General features: G+C 33.1%; 4 protein-coding genes across 6 annotated transcripts; 1 reads left to right on the forward strand and 3 right to left on the reverse strand.

Moving 5' to 3' along the window:
- Positions 1-255: 255 nt before the first annotated feature.
- On the reverse strand, positions 256-2,123 carry LOC140825292 (protein WHAT'S THIS FACTOR 9, mitochondrial). The gene is made up of 2 exons (XM_073186976.1): positions 1,584-2,123; positions 256-1,231 (listed from the first exon to the last, which is right to left on the reverse strand). Exons 1-2 carry the CDS (start codon positions 2,046-2,048, stop codon positions 389-391), a joined length of 1,308 nt encoding a protein of 435 aa, XP_073043077.1. The 5' UTR covers positions 2,049-2,123; the 3' UTR covers positions 256-388.
- A 1,137-nt stretch (positions 2,124-3,260) lies between these two features.
- LOC140827995 (dirigent protein 22-like) lies at positions 3,261-4,086 on the reverse strand. The gene has a single exon (XM_073190964.1). It carries the CDS (start codon positions 3,989-3,991, stop codon positions 3,407-3,409), a length of 585 nt encoding a protein of 194 aa, XP_073047065.1. The 5' UTR covers positions 3,992-4,086; the 3' UTR covers positions 3,261-3,406.
- A 2,064-nt stretch (positions 4,087-6,150) lies between these two features.
- LOC140825293 (uncharacterized) lies at positions 6,151-9,490 on the forward strand. Of its 3 annotated transcripts, XM_073186977.1 has the most exons (5): positions 6,151-6,436; positions 6,570-6,650; positions 7,101-8,073; positions 9,000-9,079; positions 9,211-9,490. In XM_073186977.1, the coding sequence occupies exons 3-5, from the start codon at positions 7,183-7,185 to the stop codon at positions 9,302-9,304; spliced, it is 1,065 nt and encodes a 354-aa protein (XP_073043078.1). In that variant the 5' UTR covers positions 6,151-6,436; positions 6,570-6,650; positions 7,101-7,182; the 3' UTR covers positions 9,305-9,490. The 3 variants fall into 3 exon arrangements, with proteins under 3 accessions (XP_073043078.1, XP_073043080.1, XP_073043079.1); XM_073186979.1 differs by lacking the exon at positions 6,570-6,650; XM_073186978.1 differs by lacking the exons at positions 6,151-6,436; positions 6,570-6,650 and having other exon boundaries at positions 7,023-8,073.
- Positions 9,491-11,615: 2,125 nt separating this feature from the next.
- Positions 11,616-13,297, reverse strand: LOC140827996 (homeobox-leucine zipper protein HAT14-like). Its single transcript, XM_073190966.1, has 4 exons — positions 12,926-13,297; positions 12,515-12,849; positions 12,219-12,298; positions 11,616-12,084 (listed from the first exon to the last, which is right to left on the reverse strand). Exons 1-4 carry the CDS (start codon positions 13,182-13,184, stop codon positions 11,802-11,804), a joined length of 957 nt encoding a protein of 318 aa, XP_073047067.1. The 5' UTR covers positions 13,185-13,297; the 3' UTR covers positions 11,616-11,801.
- Between the last annotated feature and the right edge of the window lie 4,615 nt (positions 13,298-17,912).

Here is a 17,912-nt window from a genome sequence, read left to right on the forward strand (position 1 = left end):
AAAAAAGGGTTTGAAATACACATCCTTCTACGTAGTCTGTGAGTAACAGGATCAAAGATGATGCATAAATAAGATGAGTGAGTGAGTGACAATGAAAACCTCACGGGTTGTAAGAATCAAATTATATCATATGTGACAGATCAACTATGGTGTCTTCCCACTTGAGCAACATTTGTCTAAAGCAAAGTTGTCATGAGTGTAAAGACTCGAAAAACGGAAACAAAACTCTGTTCGAGAATGGAGAAATATATAGCTAAAAAAATTCAGATCGTGCCTCCACCTATAGAAATATAAATTCTTGTCAATCTGAAGACGAGAATAAAATCATGCAGGCAAGTTTTCTTGCCAAAGGAGAGACATTGAACTTAAACTCAATTCAAATAGCTTACTAATCCTTCTCGGAACCAATTTCTTCCTCAGAATCACAGTATTCATCAGTAACTTCCATGTCTTCTTCCTCAATTTCTTCTTCTTTTGTGTAGTTGGCCAAATTATTATCAAATGAATGATCAAGACTGGTTAAAATATCCATAGCTTTATTTCGATAAATCAACCCAGTTCTCATCACGTATTGTAATTTATCCCTAAGGCGGGTAAGAGGGTGTGGGTCAACCAATCTTCCTCGACGGTAACCCTCTCTTAGCACCACAGTCGTCGTTTTACATTTCAGTGTGAGGTAGAATATACCAGGGTATCTTGTAAATATTCTAGTGAACTTGTGCGGAAGATTCAGTTCCTCTCTCAAGCTCCTAAGGTAATTTCTTTTCGTTTTCTTGTAAATAGTCAGCCACAGAAACTCGTGTAACACCCCAACAACTCGTTTCTCCATAAGCTCACTATTCGGATCAATTGCCCTCGAATCCTCGTAGGGAGAAATGTATGGCAGCTTCTGAAACTCATCCATCCATGCTTTCACCCTTTTTTGAGCCCCATATCCTCTCGGAAAACTCATGCTAAACTCTAATGCAGCCTTCCCCCTTTTATAATTGCCATAACCAGACACGGCATCACTAGAAGTGTCAACGATGCTACCTCCGATGCCCTTTTCGTTCATCTTCTGCAACATAGAGACTGAATATTCCTCCGGCCAGTGAACAAGCTTCAAACTGTTCAATCCATTTGTTCCCTTGACAACCCGAAAATGGTCTGGAAATTTTCTAACCAAGTTACGGTCAAAATCGTCTGGTAATCCCAAATCCCATTTCAAAGGATGTATTGCTTGCAGGGGCAACTTTAAAATAAGAAAGCATCACAGGTAAGATCACAAATAAGGGCACGAATTATACGAACACAATGCACCAGCATTGGTACCATTCTAAAACCGAACTCTAGGGTAATATGACTTTTTTGATTACAAAAAACAAAAGCTCGAGAGAACACACTGGGGAGAAAAAGCGTAAAAATCAGTTAGACTATTATTTTCTCAAATGTTACTTTAGCTCAAGATCAGCCGTCAATCAGCAAATAAAACAAAAATCTTATCAGTTCTACAACTCTAGAAAAAGCCTTATCAGAAGAAATCCAAGCAATCGCACGAGAAAAAACACCTAAAACGAAATACATTACAAAGCAGGAAACTGTACCATTTTATTCCTTGTCATCATAAGAAGCCGGCAAAGTCTTTCGACAATATCATCTTCAGATTCATTAAACACCCTAATTTCCCAGTCGTGCATCCTTTGTCCCAGCTGGGTCAGCTTAAAACAAGGCAGAGAGGGGTATTTCGGGTGAGCGAACTCCTCGAACAGAGTGGGGTACCTTCGGACGAAGCGCAGAGTTGGTACAGTGAGGCCGAGCAGCTTTTGAGAGTCTAACAGTGATTTTGAAGTTAAAAAGGCCGTGGATGAACGTGCTATAGCGTCTTTGATGAGACACGCAGCCTTAAGGTCAGTCTGGGTATCAGTAATGTGGTCCATCGAACGATTTTTCACCCATTTTAATCGAACTTTTGCTATCGAACGGAAATGGTGTAGATTATGAAGTGGAGAGAAGGGGATATTGTTGCTTTGAAAGAATGATCGGAAGATGTTTGTTGAAATGCTTCTCATGTCATGAATGTTCTTAGAGTGGGCTTTCGAAAGCAGTTTGAGTCCAATATACTTCACCGGAACGAGCTTAGGTTGCGTTTGTGGCGAGAATTAGAAATCGATGGATTTTGATTATGTTTTTATCATTAAAATAAAATAATATATTCAATTTTAAATTTATGTTTTATTTATTTTTAAATTTTATTAGCGTAGAGTATAAAGAATTTTAAATGTTATAATAATTCAATGAACATCGTAATTAAAATAAAATATTATATAAACAAGTAAGAAATGTATTTGAAATTTATGATCTTCACTAAACAATAAAATTATATTTGAATACAATCATATGTCTGGAATTTATCAATTCAAATACAATGTTATATTCTAGCGAATCAAAATATTCATCTTTACCTTTCATATTACTTTAATTTATATAAAACTTATTAATTAAAACATATTTAAATGTCATCTTTGATACTTTGTCATGAATTTTTGACATAAACTTTTATTAAACATTTTATATATCAATTTTGTGAGGCATATTTTCTCCTTAACTTACATATATTAATCCGTAAGACGATTTCACAATATATCTGCTCAAGTTTCGAATACTATTTGTAGCAATTTTTATGAAAAAAAGTGATCTGATGAATACCTACTACTTACATAATTTTAGGATAAAGTATAATATTATACAACAAATATTCGTATAAATTTAAATAACTTTCATTAAATTTGGATCCTATTATATATATATATATATATATATATATATATATATATATATATTGCTTTCAATGTCATGTTTTAGAAATCAACAATAGGTAGCATAAAAACGTGTCTCTTAATTATATTAGGCAAAAACTTTGTGAGACGGATCTCTTATTTGGGTCATCCATGAAAAAATATTATTTTTTATGCTAAGAGTACTTTTTATTGCGAGTATGAGTAGGATTGACCCGTCTCACATATTAAGATCCGTGAGATGATCTCACATGAGACCCACTCATTATATTATATAGAATAAATGTCCTAGTATGAAATAATAATGACTCATAATTTGAAGACACCTAAACATTTAACTAAAAGTGGTTTAAATCTATATCATCTATAAAGATTTGTCGTATAATAAATAAAATAATAAGCTATATATAATTAGAACTGTTTAGCAGGTATGAAACGAGGGTGCATACGTTTGAAAATATGAACAATCTTTACCTAAACCCACTATATAAAATATTATATGTTAATAAAGTGAAGCAGGTGTACATGATCAACTAACTCAAACATTTAGAAAAAAGATAGAAACCAGTTTAATTAATTTAATCTTCAGTACTCAACGAAATATCAATGATGAAATTAAACATGAAAATCAATCAATAATGCAAAACATAGACATTGTACTCCACCACAGCATCCCCAGTTTTATTCAAAACATGAGTCTTCGCCTGAGCGTAGCCGCGCGCAAATCGGAAAACACCGCTGCCGCCCACAACCGGCATCTCCCTCACGCCGGATAAAACCGCGTTCCTCCCCAATATACTGAGCGTGCTGCCGTTGAATTTCCCCTCCGTGAAAACATAGTTCAGCACCATCAAAAACCCGAAGTTATGCAAATCAGCCGACGCGTATATCCCTTGTGCTCTCCCCACGATTTCCGAGCTCATTTCCGGGCCGAGAGTCAACGGGTCGTCGAACATAACCACCGCGCCGAAGCCGGTGACGGAGGAGTTCGTGACTGCGGCCTCCGCGACCCGAACGGCGGTGGGGTTGGGGCCACTGACTATGTCGTGGAAGTAGAAGTGAAGGTGGCTGAGTTTTTGTCTCTTGAGGCCCATTTCTTGTCTGGACAATTCCCTTGCGAAGTATTCTTGGGACTTTCCAGCAGGAATGAAAGTTGCCAAGAGAAAGAGAGTGATGGGAATGGTGGATGTGAATTTTACGGCCGAAGTGGCGGCCATGATGACGGAGATTAATCAAGGTTCTGTTGGAACTTTACGAAAGAGCACAAATGCATGGGAATGGATCTCTCATTTATAGCACATTTAATTTTATTTTTTTTAAAAAAAGAAATTATTTTGGGTGAGTATATAGCACTTTCAAGTTATATATGTTGTATTATGTAAGAAATTTCACAAGCAAAAAAATAAAAGTACTTTTGGCCCATTCCCGGATTTACATGTCTGCCATTCGCCTGATAACAACTGTTTCACTCTCGACTGACTCTATCCTACAACTAAAGGTAACAATTTTTAAGATATCAAACATAGGTTTCATGTATCTCCATCCTTCTTATTCATAAAAATTGAATTACACAAAGATGGATAGTTTATAGAGTTAAGTTCAGGACATGAGATTCATTCATCATATTGAACTGTTCGCATATCAGCTGAGTCTCTTGTTTTCTGGTCATTGAAGCGCTAAACAACAGTTCGAAGCCATATTAATCTATTTTAAGTTTAACAGTGGAAGATTGTAAAATCGTTGCGGGAGATTTACCATTTTGTTGTCTTGTTTTTATTTATAAATCATCGAATCAGACTGATATACTTTTGTTAGAAAAGTTGTTTCCATGACTGATCTATTAAAAAGTGTAACGCTCTTTCCTACTTCAATTTCTTCTTTGGTTATTCCGGATCTGGATTGATAATATTTGTCATTTTCCCTTGCCCACTTTAATAATAGTGTCCCCGAAGTTGTGTACATGTAATAGTTATAAGATAACAAGACATCATGGTTTGCTTGTGCTAATTACTGATGGCAGTATAGCATGCCTGTTTTTCAAATATTTTATCATATAACTTTAAGTGAGTTGAAATGATAAATAATTACATGTCATTTAGAATAATACAAATTTAAAATATATTAATTTTAAATTCTCAATTTAATCCAGATAGATCTAAGCACAACTAGACGTAATCTACCCTATAATGGACGCTTGATAGTGAAAATGCAACGAAAATTGAGTGATATGTAATTATAGTTGTTAAATTAAGGAAACCCTTTCTTAATTAGAATGTAAAGCACTTTTACCCAATATAATATATGAAGATTAAATAACTTGAAAAGTCGGTGTATCTAACTTTTCTTGGCTTCCAGTCAAATCCATGCTAATATTGTCAATAGTAGGTCTCTTGTCAGACGATATCATGAATCTTTATCCGTGAGACGGGTCAACCCTACTAATATTCACAATAAAAAGTAATATTTTTTTATTGATTACCCAAATAAGAGATCCGTCTCGCAAAATACGGTATGTGAGACCGTCTCACACAAATTTTATGTGTCGAATAATTTTATGTGTGAAATGATATTTTTTGTTATTTATATTATGAAAAAATATTGCGTAATATATGTTGATTTGAGTGAAAAAATTAATTTTTATATCTACATTATATTACATTTCATTACGTATATGGACCAAGTCGATTGATATAGATACTTGCCCTGAATCAAACTCAATTATTATTATTATTATTTGAAAATTTACTCAGTTATTAATAACATGTCACTTATCATATATAGTTGAAATCACAAACCAAACAAAATATTTTATGCTCGAGTTTGACTCAAAAAAAATTCAAACATTTTGAATTCATTCGAATATGAATAAAATATTTTTCAAAGTCAACACAAAAAACTCGTGAACTCACTCGGTTCGTTTACAACCATGCACAGTAAATCTTCAAGACCAGCATAGTAAATACTTAACAAATTAAAACACACATGTATAAGACACGTTCACGTAGTAATTTAATATTTTTAAAATAATAAGTTTTTGGAATAACAAAATGTGTCAATTACCAGTCATAAAACAATTGTAGAAAACAAATTAAATTAAGTCCATTTTTTAATGTTTTGATTTATGCATGGAAATTAGTAATATATGGTATATAATTGAAATAGGACATTTTTTTTATATACATGTTGTATGAATATATAAAAGTAATTAATCTAATATTCGTGCTTAATATGTGTAAGCAGTGATACACACCAAAGAGAGAATCACTTTAAGAACATTTCTTTATATTTATTTTTTTAAGAAACTCAAATAGCATTTTGCTAGTGAACAGGCCCAATAGTTTATAAAAGTCCAAACTTAAAAATACGGATCCACACGGCCCAAATGCCTCTCGGTTTCGGAGGCCAGAAAGAACACTGAGAAAATGCCGGCGGGACACTGATTGAGGTCGCGTACTCGGGATCTGTTTGCTCGTCCTTTCAGGAAGAAGGATCATCCCACCCATCTCTCCACCTACCTTCGGATCTACAAGGTCGGGGATTACGTAGATGTGAAGGTTAACGGCTCGATCCTCAAAGGGAAGCCCCATAAGTTCTATCACAGTCGTACGGGTCGGGTCTGGAACGTGGTCAAGCGCGCTGTTGGCGTTGAAGTCAATAAGCAGGTAAGAGATCGCGTGCACATGCTTGTTCTATGCGTGCATTTTTACAAAAATATGTGACAATTTTTATGTTTTTGATGCTGAATTTAGGTACATATTGACTATTTCGTTTCGTTTTATATTTTTTGTTAGTAAGTAAGTTGATACGAAAATACGAGTCAATCAGCTTTCCCGAAACAATTGCCACACCTGAGTGGAGTTTTTGTAAGATTTTGAGGTTGGCTTCCATCAATAAAGTTCGATGATTTTGAGCAACTTGCACTTCTTACAATTCCACAAGCAATTGCGCACGCACACGGTCTTGGTTGTTTGGCCTTGTCGTGTTTTTTGAATGTTTTTTTATCAATATTTTATATATTTTATATTGATAACCGTTATCCTTTATTCAGTTTGCATTAAATATTAATTTTTTATTAAAATTATTTAATACCTAGGGAAAAAGTCCATATTTTTTTTTCAATAACTCAATTTTATAGGATTTGAAATATTTAAACTTTTTATTTAATTATTATTATTATGATAGTAAAAAGAAGTTTGGAAATGTGTATATATATTTATATTTATATGTTGATGTTCTAGACCCTTCCGTGGATAAAATTTGCCTAATTTTGTTTTTGATTCCCATTCTAGACCCTTCCATTTAGTTTGGTTAAATTTCCATTTCTAGCGCCTTGGTGTCGAGATTCTTCTTTGTCAAAACCTGGGGTGAGACCTCCTTCTTCCTGTCCTGGACACCAATTTTCCTATCAATGGCGAGAATGGGCGAGGGCGATAAACGCTGGATTGTGGAGGACCGTCCTGACGGTACCAACGTCCACAACTGGCATTGGTCCGAAACCAATTGCCTCGATTGGTCTAGGAATTTCTTCAAGAATCTGCTCTGCAACAGAACCATTCTCTCTGGCGAGGGAAATCTCTACATAAGGACCAAGAATCTAGAAAAGCTTGAAGGCGAAGCCTATGTTAATGTTCGCAAAGGAAAGATAATACCTGGGTATGAGCTTAATCTGGTTCTTTCCTACGTGGCTGAGGCCAAGGATTCTAATGGGGATTCCGTGATTTTGTCCACCGAGGGTTCTGTTGAAGTGCCCTATATTTCTGATGAGAATGCTGGTGAGGATCCTGATATTAGGGTTACCATCAAGGATGATGGGCCGGTGGGGAAAAGATTGAGGGAGGGGTTTCTTGCTAAGGGGAAGCCATTTGTGTTTGAGAAGATTAGGGAGTATGTCGACGCGATGGCGAAAGGTGGCCCTGCTAAGGACGACTTGGAGTGTAAGAAAGTTGTAGCAAAGAAAGCGAGTTTTTCTTCACCTTCTACGGATGTGAGTAATGTGGGAAAGAACAGTACTGTGGCTGTGAAGGAGAACAAGAAGGAGGAAAAGAAAAAGGAAGGATTTAAGACGATAACAATGAGCGAGAAGTTCTACTGTCGGGCAAAAGATATGTATGAGATTTTGATGGACGAGAATAGGTGGAAGGGGTTCACTCAGAGCAATGCACGGATAAGTAAAGAGGTGGGGGGAGAGTTCAGTATATTCGACGGGTCGGTGACTGGTAGAAATCTGGAGTTGCAAGAGGGCAAGTATATTGTTCAGAATTGGCGGTTTGGTAGCTGGCCGGATGGCATAGTGTCCAAGGTATGATAAGTATTATCTCTTACGCGCAATCCTTGATTTAGTTATCTTATAAATGTTCTTTTTTGGTCTTCTTTAATTTGTTTGACATTGATTCCACAATATTAATGCTTTTGGCTCTATTTTATGTTTCGTTTACGGTCGAGGAAGGCTAAATTGGTTCGATTTTGTTGTTGATGTATTTATGGAACTTGTTGGGTATTTTAGTTGGATGACGTGTCTTGCCTCTTGAGACTCTCATTCAAAGAAAATGGGCTATTTGATTTACGTGTTAGTTAGTTAGACCCCTTGAATGATTTTCAAATACCAAGTTAACAGCAATCCGGGTTAATGTATGTGCATACTTGCTTTTATATGTTGGCAAGTTGCTGATTAAACATTGAGTTGAGCTAAGTGTTTACTCACCAAATTCCAAGTGTATAAATAAAGCTATGATTGTGCTGTTTTGTGCTCTCTTGTTTCCCGAATCCCGAGCATCTGAATACTCTCCGCAGGATAGGTTATGGATGCCCGTTTCCCTTCGGTAGCCTTTAGATGATAGAATAATCTGAACTGGGATTTGATGAAACAGAAAATAAAATGTACTCAATATTTACGTGATAAGACATAATTATGTGAATAGAAGCATGGTTTTTTCGGGTAACTAGGATAATTAGCCAAAGGATCCTCTGTTAATTGATGAATGCCAAAGCAGCAGATTGTTTTTCATTTTCTGCAATAGGTTTTGTTCCAAATCATGTGTGGTTTTTACACGTATTTGAGCCTGGACTAGCTAATGAAATTTCCTCAATTTCATTTTGTTGTTTATCTTGTCTGATCTATCAAGCTATCTCTTTATGCAATTTAGTCTCCCTGATGTGTACATATCATTGTTGGAACTTTTGAAGTAAGAATTTTGCTGATGGCACGATGTTTTCTTGATTATGCAGGTGAGCCTTACTTTTGAGGAGCCTGAATCTGGTGTGACAATTGTCAAGCTTACACACATCGATATACCTGTGGAAGATAGGTTTGTATCTCTTGATCGAGTATATATATATATATATATATATATATATATATATATATATATATATATATATATATATTGAATCTTTTGTGATTTTTTGATTTCTCTGTCAATAATTTATGATCTTGCAGATATGGTAATGCAACGGTGGTGGAAAATACTGAGAGAGGATGGAGGGATCTTATTTTCCACAAAATACGAGCTGTTTTTGGCTTTCGAATGTGATTTTTTCTTCTCTGCTCTTTATATTATTGAAGAACTTTGTCATTATTTCTTGACTATTGAAATATGGAGTTAATGTGTCTTTACAGACCAAAAATTGTGGAATGTGTTACACGAAAGGTCGTTTCTGGTGAATTTTTTATGCAGTATCGGAATTTTTTTGCGATCAGCTATTTACTCCTTGGTTGTGGTGAATACTGATATTATATGTTTCCACATTACATTTCCATGAATTTCCTGTCTGTGTTGAGTTTGTGATTAAGATCCTAGATAATGGTTCATTAATCTCTGCTGGTAGCTGCTTGTTAACTCTAATGATAGCATGCCTAGATATTTGAAACAGGGTGATTTAGAATATTTCAGAAACAGGACATCAATAGCAGAATCCGTCGTCGTAAAATAAAATTGGTGTTGATCTAGATTTGTTAGTTTGAAGCTCTTGTATTATAGGTATGAGACAAAATTTGAATTACATGTTTTCTGGGTTGATTTTGGGCTTCTTCCACTCCCGACGTTTTCAAATTGTGTCACAGTGACACTTATTTTACTTCTTGTAAACACCGACACCTTCTTGATTACTTACATTTTATCCTACTTTCAAAAGAAGATAATTCCCACACGTTAATTGTAAATGGATTGGAAAAACCTCTTTTCACTGGGAATTAGTCTCTGTACTTGCGTTAGCGTTTTGTGGCCTTTTACGCACTTGAGAGACACTTTCATCTTTTCTGTCTCTAAATGTGAGGCATGATCAGCTGTCTTATTCAGCACTACAAAAATATGCTGTATGAAATGGACTTTTCTGGACAGAAATGAAAAGAATTTTGGGGAAAAAAATTTAAATTGCACGGACTTGAATAAATAAATCCCCTTGTAATGTTTGATCTTGACCCTTTGCGGCTTCATGGAATTAAATATACAAGTCGCCAATATATTAGCATACATGATCAGTGAAGTCATTGCCTGATTATCTTTAGACACGACATCCGTTTGATTGCTTCTTTGCTGCAATATTACATCAGTTTAATCATGCGTGAATTTTATATATCAATTATTTATTAGGTTTGAGGTTTGACCAAATTATATTAATGTTTTGTAATTTTAAAAAGGACAAAAAATTAAAGAAAACGATTAGTGTATTGACATTTTACTTACAGTGTGTTTGATCATATGGATTTAATGAAATTTGGTGGGATTTATAATTAGAAATCTGATTTAATTAATTTTTTTAAAAAATTAATATTTGCTGAGATTTGATATAAGTAAATGAAATCTTAACAAAATGTAAGGATTCATGAGATTTTATGGAGTTAACTTTATATAAACAAAATAAAGTAAATTTTTTTAAAACTAATTAAAATATAATTCTTTTAATAAAAAATACATTTGATTCACAACTTATTATCGTATAACTGAAAAATGAAAAAAAAAAAAAAAAAAAAACTTATTATCGTTCAAGTGAAAAATATTTTTGAAATTATTTAAATATTAAAATATTTAAATATTTTAAAAATTATGTGGATTCTTTTTTTCTTATGATTCTCAATTGTTTTTTGATAATAAAAACTTAATTTATCATAATTTGATGATAATATCTCAATCTTTTATGGATTTTTTTTTCATTATTAAACTGTTTATTTTAAAAAATATTTTTTTATATTTTTGAATTATTATTATTTGTATATTATATATAAACAATATTTGAATAATAAATATTATTGATAAAAAATGGATATAAAAAATAATAAGTAAAATTAAATTTATAAATATTACATGATATTAATTTTAATTATCAAATTCAGATCTTAAATTCAATTAGCAACACATTACAATGAATTCTAGATTCATGGATTTAAAATCCAAATCCAATTCCAAGTCTAATTTTTAATTCTGCATCGCGTTAATGATACAAATGCTTAGTTTGCTCAATTCTTATGAAAAATATATAATATTTAATATTATATATATATATATATATATAAATATAAATGAAATTGTAAAAAATTGGACAAGCCATCATGTTCATAACATTTAATGAGTCTCATTGAGACCGTGACACGATCTTAATCGGTGAGACGGTCAACCTCATATTGACATAAAAGTAATCTCTTAGCAAAAAGATACTTTTTCATGGATTCAATATAACTCGTTCTCAAATACGACCGTGAGACCGTCTCACAAATTTTGTCTAACAAAACTAATCGGGAGACAATTCGCCTTTCAATTTGTTTTCACAATCATCAAAACTAAAACAAAACAGATTTTCATTAAATATTAAAAGAAAAAACAATGTCATCCCTTCTACATATTCTGCCCCACAAAATTCAGGGGAATATTAACCAGATCAAGAAATGTAATTTTTTTTTAAAGAAAATCATCAGACCCCAACAAAATGATATTCCAAATACCAGGTATATATATATATATATATATTATATACACAGACGGGAAAGAAAAGACAAAAAAACAAAAATCACAATTTTTTCTCCTGTGGCATTTATTATGGATCAAGAAGTGGCCTGATTGACGGTTTGTTCTCTAGAGAGAGTCCTATACTGGCAGCCACTGTGGCGGCAGCGGCGTTGGTGGTGGTGGTGGCCACCCTTTCGCACGAGGGGCACATTGTCAGAGTGGTGGCAGGGAGGTGCTCGTAAAATGGTTGTGAAGCTTTTAGAGCTCTTAGTTCTTGAAGCTCCTTCTGCAGCCGTCTGTTCTCTTCGGTCAATCTCTCACAGCACCTCTTTAAGTACTCACAATCCACCTCTGTCTGCTTCAATTTCGTTCTGGTGGATTTAAAACAATTATATTTAATATATAAACCCCAAAAATATGCGTACATATACGAGGAAAGAGACATCGTTCAAGAAATTTATGGTCTTGGAACCATAAATTTATGAAAAAATATCTTTTGCGTTACCTAGCTCGTCTGTTCTGGAACCATACTTCCACTTGTCGAGGACGGAGATTCAACTGCTTCGCCAGTGCAAGCTTTTGCCTCTGTTACCAAATATTCAAACCCCATTTCAGTACTACAGTTATATTCTTCTCGCACGTTTCAGCAAATGGAAATCAATCCATAGAATAAATTTTGCAAGGAGAAGAAACTACGTAAAAATAGTCCACCCCCTACTTTTTTTTAATTCAAGTTGCTGTTATTCATGGAGTTGTTTATTGAAATGTCTGGAGCATATAGATGCATATATAAGGACTTACAGGGTTGAGAGTGTTGTGTTCTTTGAAACTTTCTTCAAGAAAAGAAGACTGTTCTTTTGTGAGTCTGAGTTTTTTTCTTGAGATGCCATTTTCATATTCTTCGTCACTACCTCTTGAGCTAGAACCACCCCCATCGGCGCTGTCGACTAATTGTTCACTAAAATTTGAAGAAACCAAAGAATCGAAATCTCTCTTCTCCCCTCCATTTCTAAACACCGAAGGATCCATCTGGAAACCTGAAATCCCGGGAGCTTCTGTCTTATCCTCGGGGTTTTCATTTACTAAAGAGGCCGTTCTCCGGTTCACCTCCAACCCACTTCTCTCTTCATCGATCACTGTAAAAGGAACTTGCATTAAACATCAGACTGATAAGATTGATCATTAGTAAAAAGCAAAGTTCATAGAGTTTACGGCTCTGGGTAAGCCATGGGAAAGGGAACTTCGCGAGTGCTACAGAAGGCTGACTCCTAGGAACCGGAGAAAAAGGCATCAGATCAAGCTGAACCGGCGGATCATCGTTTTTTCCTCTACCATTTTCTGCTTCAGAAGCGCTGAGTTTTCCCACGGCCATGCAGAACCCTAATTGATCCTCACCGACGACACCATCTTTTGATTTTTGAACAAAAGAGAAGGGCTTCGGGGTGTCGCCTAAGCTCAGAGACAACTCCATCAAACAGTGAGAAATAGGAGACGAGAGCTTCTTTTTATAAATAACGGAGGATTAATTATGCAATGGTAATTTGAAAAGAAAACGAAGCAGTCCGATGCCTCATTGATCGAAGAGATACTAGTACCCTTCAGAATTAAATATGATTTGACAAAAAGCGATGGTAAATTATCATATTATAAAAATAGAAAATCCAGGGTTGACAAAAATTCACGTGAATATATATATATATATATATATATATATATATATATATATATATATCGATAATAATAAAATATACAAAAAGCATGTACAATTATGTGAGAAAGTAGCGTTATAATTTCACTGTTTTATACTGTGCTAAAATAATGTTGAAAAATTAATTTTTGAAGTTTAATAATTATATAATTATAATAATATAATAAAATTGCACATAATTAGTTTTTTTTTCAATTACACAATTATATTTGAAAAATTCCACGTAATTTTAAATAACAGAACATAATTAAAAAAATAAACATTATTAAAAATCAGGTTTATTTATAAAAAAAATACTTTAATTTTTAAAATATGTCTGTTAGTAGTTTTTCAAAAACATTAAAAAAAATTAAGTTTTTCGATTCAAAATATATGAGGTTGCGATGTAGAACCCAAAGATAATTCTTCCCTGTGCTCCTTCCTCGCTCTTTTGAAAGGCGAGGAATATCTGTGGGCGCAAGAGTCGCGCTTCATCGTGCCCTAAAGAAGTGTTGGAATTTATGATGCAGTTGGACGATTGATTAATTATTAGGAGTTTGATTCTTTCATCAACATTTTTTCAGACGAACATGTCGTATATGTGCAGTTTATTTGATTGGCATAGTTGCAGGATACTGTGTTAATCCAAAAATTTACCAACGCATATAAAAAAGATCAATTTTCAGTTTTATTGTCATAAAAAAAAATTATAAGACGTATTTTGGGGTAAAAGAATTGTTACAAGTTATCAAGTCTCGTTGTCCCTTAATTATAACCACTGCTCAAGTAAACCAACCAAATTACAATTTGTTTCATTTTTCTAGTTCCGCTCTACATTATGCCCTACTCAAGTACTCGTTCTTTTATATATTTATATTATATTATATTATATTTATGTATTTATATTTATGTATACAAATATAATTAATGATTAGTCCATTATTTTGTCGCCCCCTTAGACTATTATAAAATAGACTGTAGATACAGAGATAATATATTCTAAAATTATATATATAAAAAAGTAAATTGATAAATAAATAAATAGTGGTAAGATGATTTTAATCAATTATATCTATATTTACAATAAAAATTAATAATTTTTATAAAAAAATTATATTTTTGTATGAATGATCTAAATAAAATATTCGTCTCATAACAATAATACATGATCTTATTTTACGGGAGTTTTGTAAATTAATAATATGTTATATATGCGATAATAATTATGAGTCCAATTATATAATATTCCGGAGTGGAAAGCGCTTCTATTTAATTTGAATCAAAATTATTGTGAAGCATAATAATAATAAAAAAGTAAACATTTAATTAATTCACATATTTTGTTTTCCAATATATATAATTTATTATGATTACATTACAATTACTTATTTAATTTATTATCAAACTATCTGATCAAATATATTATTTTATAAAAAAAATAATATAACTATTAAGCATGTACGTAGTTAATATATTGATTATTTTTTCGGGATTAATTAATTAACTAATTAATTGGCAAACTGAAATTAATTTGTAATTTAGTATATATATATATATATATATATATATATATATATATATATATATATATATATATATATAAATTTGATGAAAAAGTTAGGCAACACTAATTGAGAGAAAGTGGGGAGAAATTTGGCAGAGTCTAATGATTTTGTCCGAACAATATTATTGATTTATATGGAGCATGCATTTTGTATTATTTTATTGGGGCAACAAAACAATAATTTACTCCACTTTTACTGTACATATATATCACTGTTAATTCTTTTAGGTTTAATGATTTTGTAGGAGTGTCTAATATAAGCTTTAGCGGGGCAGACATTCGCCCACTGGTAAAATACCATGATTCACATATAACGACCAACCAACCAAATTTTACTACTCTACTTCCATTATGGGTTGATTTGTTGTTGTTGTTATTATTATTATTTGATACATTCGGTCTAAAACATTTCATATAATTTTTGGCGTCATGTGAATTTGACAATAAAAATAAATATACATAACACACATATACATATTAGTCTTATATATCTATCTTTTTATGATTTCAGTTATTTACGTTGTCAAACATAAGTCTTAATTATATGTATATTATTTTTTTGGATTATTTTAATCATCTTTATAAGAAATCTTGGTGTGATACAGTACACGTCAACGTCATATTGGAAATTTTACATCTTTGACACATCGCTCCCGCACAAAAAAAGACTAGCAAAATATGTCCTTTTTTAAAATAACAAATTCGGTGAGAACCCACGATTATGTTCACTTGGAGTCTCAAATTTGTAGGTTTGGCGAATCGATGGTACAGAAAGCCTCTCAGGAAGGACACCAGTTCAGTTGAGAGCCGAAGTAGCCACTTTATTGATAATTATTCAATTTAGGGAGGTGACATTCTGTTGTCCTTTACTTTTAAAAATAGAAAATTGAGATCGGATTTGTAGTATAGTGGTTTCACCCCCACCAAATTAGCTGGCTCTCCTCCCCGGACTCGAAACCCCATACCTGCGTGTTTTTGTAATTAAAAAAAATAGAAAATTGGATTAGTTTTTTTTTTCTTTTTTGCAAATGTCACGTGGGTTGTTAATTTATTTATGGTCTATAATATTTGAAAAAAATTAATTTATTGTAACGAGGCCAAATTTTATGATTTAAACAATCAGAGAAATTAATAGCTTATACCTAATCGATTTTTGTGTGAATAATAACATATCATTCAATAATTTTTTCTATAAAAAAAGAAAGGAAAATTAGTTACATTGATGAGTGTCCAAATAATGGGACGTACGTATGTAATTAATAAATTAATTTCAAAGCACCTCTTCAAAGCAATGAGGGCTAACTAGAATATAATTTTTTAAAAAAGTCTTTTATTTTTTGCGATGGACTGCATAATTAGTTAATTACTAACCAGAGTCTAATAGAAGACTAACTATAGGCCCAATCTAAATTTATGGAAGAATATATGATCAATTATTGCAAAATAAATAATAATTTCTTCCGCACAAAAATGATTGAGACGTTCCTACGAATTTTCAAATGTGATATTGGCTACCCGATTTATATTTAGAGAGAAATGTAGTATATTATGTATAAATAATAATATTTTATCATTGGTCAGATCGAATAAAAGATATATCTTACAAAAATGATTTTTAATATAGTATCACGTGAGTTTTTATGCATAACAAAATATTTCATCCATAGTATTGCAATACAAGTCAAAACTAAATTAATGTTAAGAGTTTCGCGATACAAGTCAAAACTAATCTATATTTTAATGAAGTTTAATTTTCGGGCAACAATAATGTAAAACTTCATAATGAACTAGAATAAGACTTTAAATGAAATGTCAAAGGTTGAGCAGTATTGTAAACAAATTACATTATTCAGGAAAGAATACGCAAATGCAGTAGTTTGACAGTTTTAAATAGTAATACAGGAGTGTACATGAGGGAGTCAAGGTTTGACTATTATACTATTGGAGCTTGAAAAACTTAAAAATTTTGTAGGCTCGAACTCGATCAGTTATTGAATATATCGAGTTATTTGAGCTCGTGATCGAAAATATTTGTAGCAAAATTTTGATGTGTGAATTTTGTATTTGTAGACCAATTAAACCTCAAACTCGACTAGATCGAGTGAAGAGTTGATCGAATCAAGCCCGGTCAAATCAAACTCGAGATTTTTACCAAGCTACTCACGAACTATTCATAAATAACTTAGACTAATTTGCACCCTTACATTAATATACAACTTTCAAAATATGAAATATCGAAGTAGTATCAATAGCATAATGAAATGATCCTAAGTGTGTTCCAAGGATATATTTCTGCGTTTAGTGGCAAGAACGAGACTCCAAGACTCCTATGGTCTCGAGTTTAAATCCAATTTGCGTATGTGATAAAATATATATATATATATATATATATATATATATATATATATATATATATATATATATATATATTGTTGGATAAATGAATAATGAAGAGGTGTTGAGTTGTAAAGGGAAGTGGGATGTCTCAAATGTGGCTTGTCCCACATTGAGAAAATCACCAAATGAAGTTTTCCTAATAAGCTCCAAGTTGAGACAAGAGTTTGGGCCCCAAGGGGTACCAGAAGTTTTTAGAAGGAGGAAGACCCTATTAGGCTGTGTCTCGGTGAAACACACACGCGCGCTCGTCTCGTCTCGGGTCGGTGCGGTCTTTGACAAGTATTAATCTTTTTAGACCAAATTTATTTGAAGAATAAATTTTTCAGTCGCAAATTGATGTACTTGGGCAGAGGTACGTGCGCAAGGGCGCCACCTCCCGCGCGGATACGCGCCTGACCGAGCAATGGCCAGAACAGGGCGCGCGGCCGCGCAGCTTCTCGCACAAAGCAAGGCGCGCAGCTTCCCGCGCGGGCGCGCGCGCCTTGCTGTGCGCGTATCTCTCAAGGGCAGAATGCTGCGCCCGCGCGCGCGGGGCTCTGTTCCTGAAAGCA

The sequence above is a fragment of the Primulina eburnea genome, chromosome 3 (assembly GCF_022965805.1).
Source record: "Primulina eburnea isolate SZY01 chromosome 3, ASM2296580v1, whole genome shotgun sequence".
Lineage (NCBI taxonomy): Eukaryota > Viridiplantae > Streptophyta > Magnoliopsida > Lamiales > Gesneriaceae > Primulina > Primulina eburnea.